This window comes from Malus sylvestris, chromosome 6 (assembly GCF_916048215.2).
Source record: "Malus sylvestris chromosome 6, drMalSylv7.2, whole genome shotgun sequence".
NCBI lineage: Eukaryota > Viridiplantae > Streptophyta > Magnoliopsida > Rosales > Rosaceae > Malus > Malus sylvestris.
The window spans coordinates 25,511,752-25,512,782 of record NC_062265.1 but is presented as its reverse complement, the minus strand read 5'-3'; the positions used below and the strand labels follow the sequence as shown (position 1 = coordinate 25,512,782).

Here is a 1,031-nt window from a genome sequence, read left to right as displayed (position 1 = left end):
TGTTTGGATAGATATGGATCGAAGGAAGCTTTTATTGATCTTATTGTTAGAGATGTCTTATTTGGAGACAATTTGTATTTGTACGATTCTTGTGGTGATGATGCTACGTGGCAAACAGAGACATGTTGAACGACCCACATTGACTAACCGTTCACTTATTAGACGAGAGATTAGTTTGTGTTATTTGAATGGTATAATAGGGAATACTGATACTGAATGTGTCAACGAATTGAGAATGGATAGAAGGACTTTTGGCATATTATGCGACTTACTTCGTCAAGATGGGAGGGTAAAAACTGATGGTTTGGTGTCTGTAGAGGAACAGGTGTGTATGACTTTACAAATATTAGCACATCATACTAAGAATCGTAGTGTTGGCGGTAGATTTTATAGGTCGGGAGAGACTATAAGTAGGTATTTCAATAGCGTATTGCAAGGAATTTTGCGATTACAAGGTATCCTACTAAAAGTCCCCCAGCCTGTGCCTATTGATTCTACAGATCCTAGGTGGCGATGTTTTAAGGTATGATGAGAATTTTTTTTCATTTTCCCTAAGCTTTAACTCTTCATTCCCTTTGTATAAATTAACAAAAACTTTTTTATTTTTTATTTTTAAGAATTGCTTGGGAGCATTGGATGGAACACACATTGATGTGCATGTACCTGAAATTGACAAACCAAGATACCGAACAAGAAAGGGTCGAGTCGCAACTAATGTGTTAGGTGTGTGTTCATGAGATATGCAGTTCATATATGTGTTTCCGGGGTGGGAGGGTTCCGCATCAGACTCTAGAGTGCTACATGATGCAATTAGTAGGCCTAATGGTTTTAAGGTATCAGCGGGTAAGACTATTATTTAGTCTCAACTTTGTAAGTTAGGTTTAGTTCTGTTTGTCAACTACAAAACACTAATAAGGTCTGTTTTTTTTTTCATTAGGTTGTTATTACCTTGTAGATGGTGGTTATACAAATGGTGAAGGATTCCTTGCACCCTATAGAGGAATACCTTATCATTTATCTGAATGGGAGGG

At 37.1% G+C, this 1,031-nt stretch overlaps 1 protein-coding gene across 1 annotated transcript; it reads left to right on the top strand.

Annotated features, from left to right (window-relative positions):
- Window positions 1-827, top strand: LOC126627034 (uncharacterized). The gene is made up of 2 exons (XM_050296454.1): window positions 1-523; window positions 618-827. The coding sequence occupies exons 1-2, from the start codon at window positions 14-16 to the stop codon at window positions 735-737; spliced, it is 630 nt and encodes a 209-aa protein (XP_050152411.1). The 5' UTR covers window positions 1-13; the 3' UTR covers window positions 738-827.
- Window positions 828-1,031: the final 204 nt, after the last annotated feature.

Coding starts and splice junctions, on each gene's coding strand:
- LOC126627034 (XM_050296454.1), top strand. CDS start 14: ATGGATCGAAGGAAGCTTTTATTGATCTTATTGTTAGAGATGTCTTAT. Junction 524..617: donor CTAGGTGGCGATGTTTTAAG/GTATGATGAGAA, acceptor TTTATTTTTAAG/AATTGCTTGGGAGCATTGGA.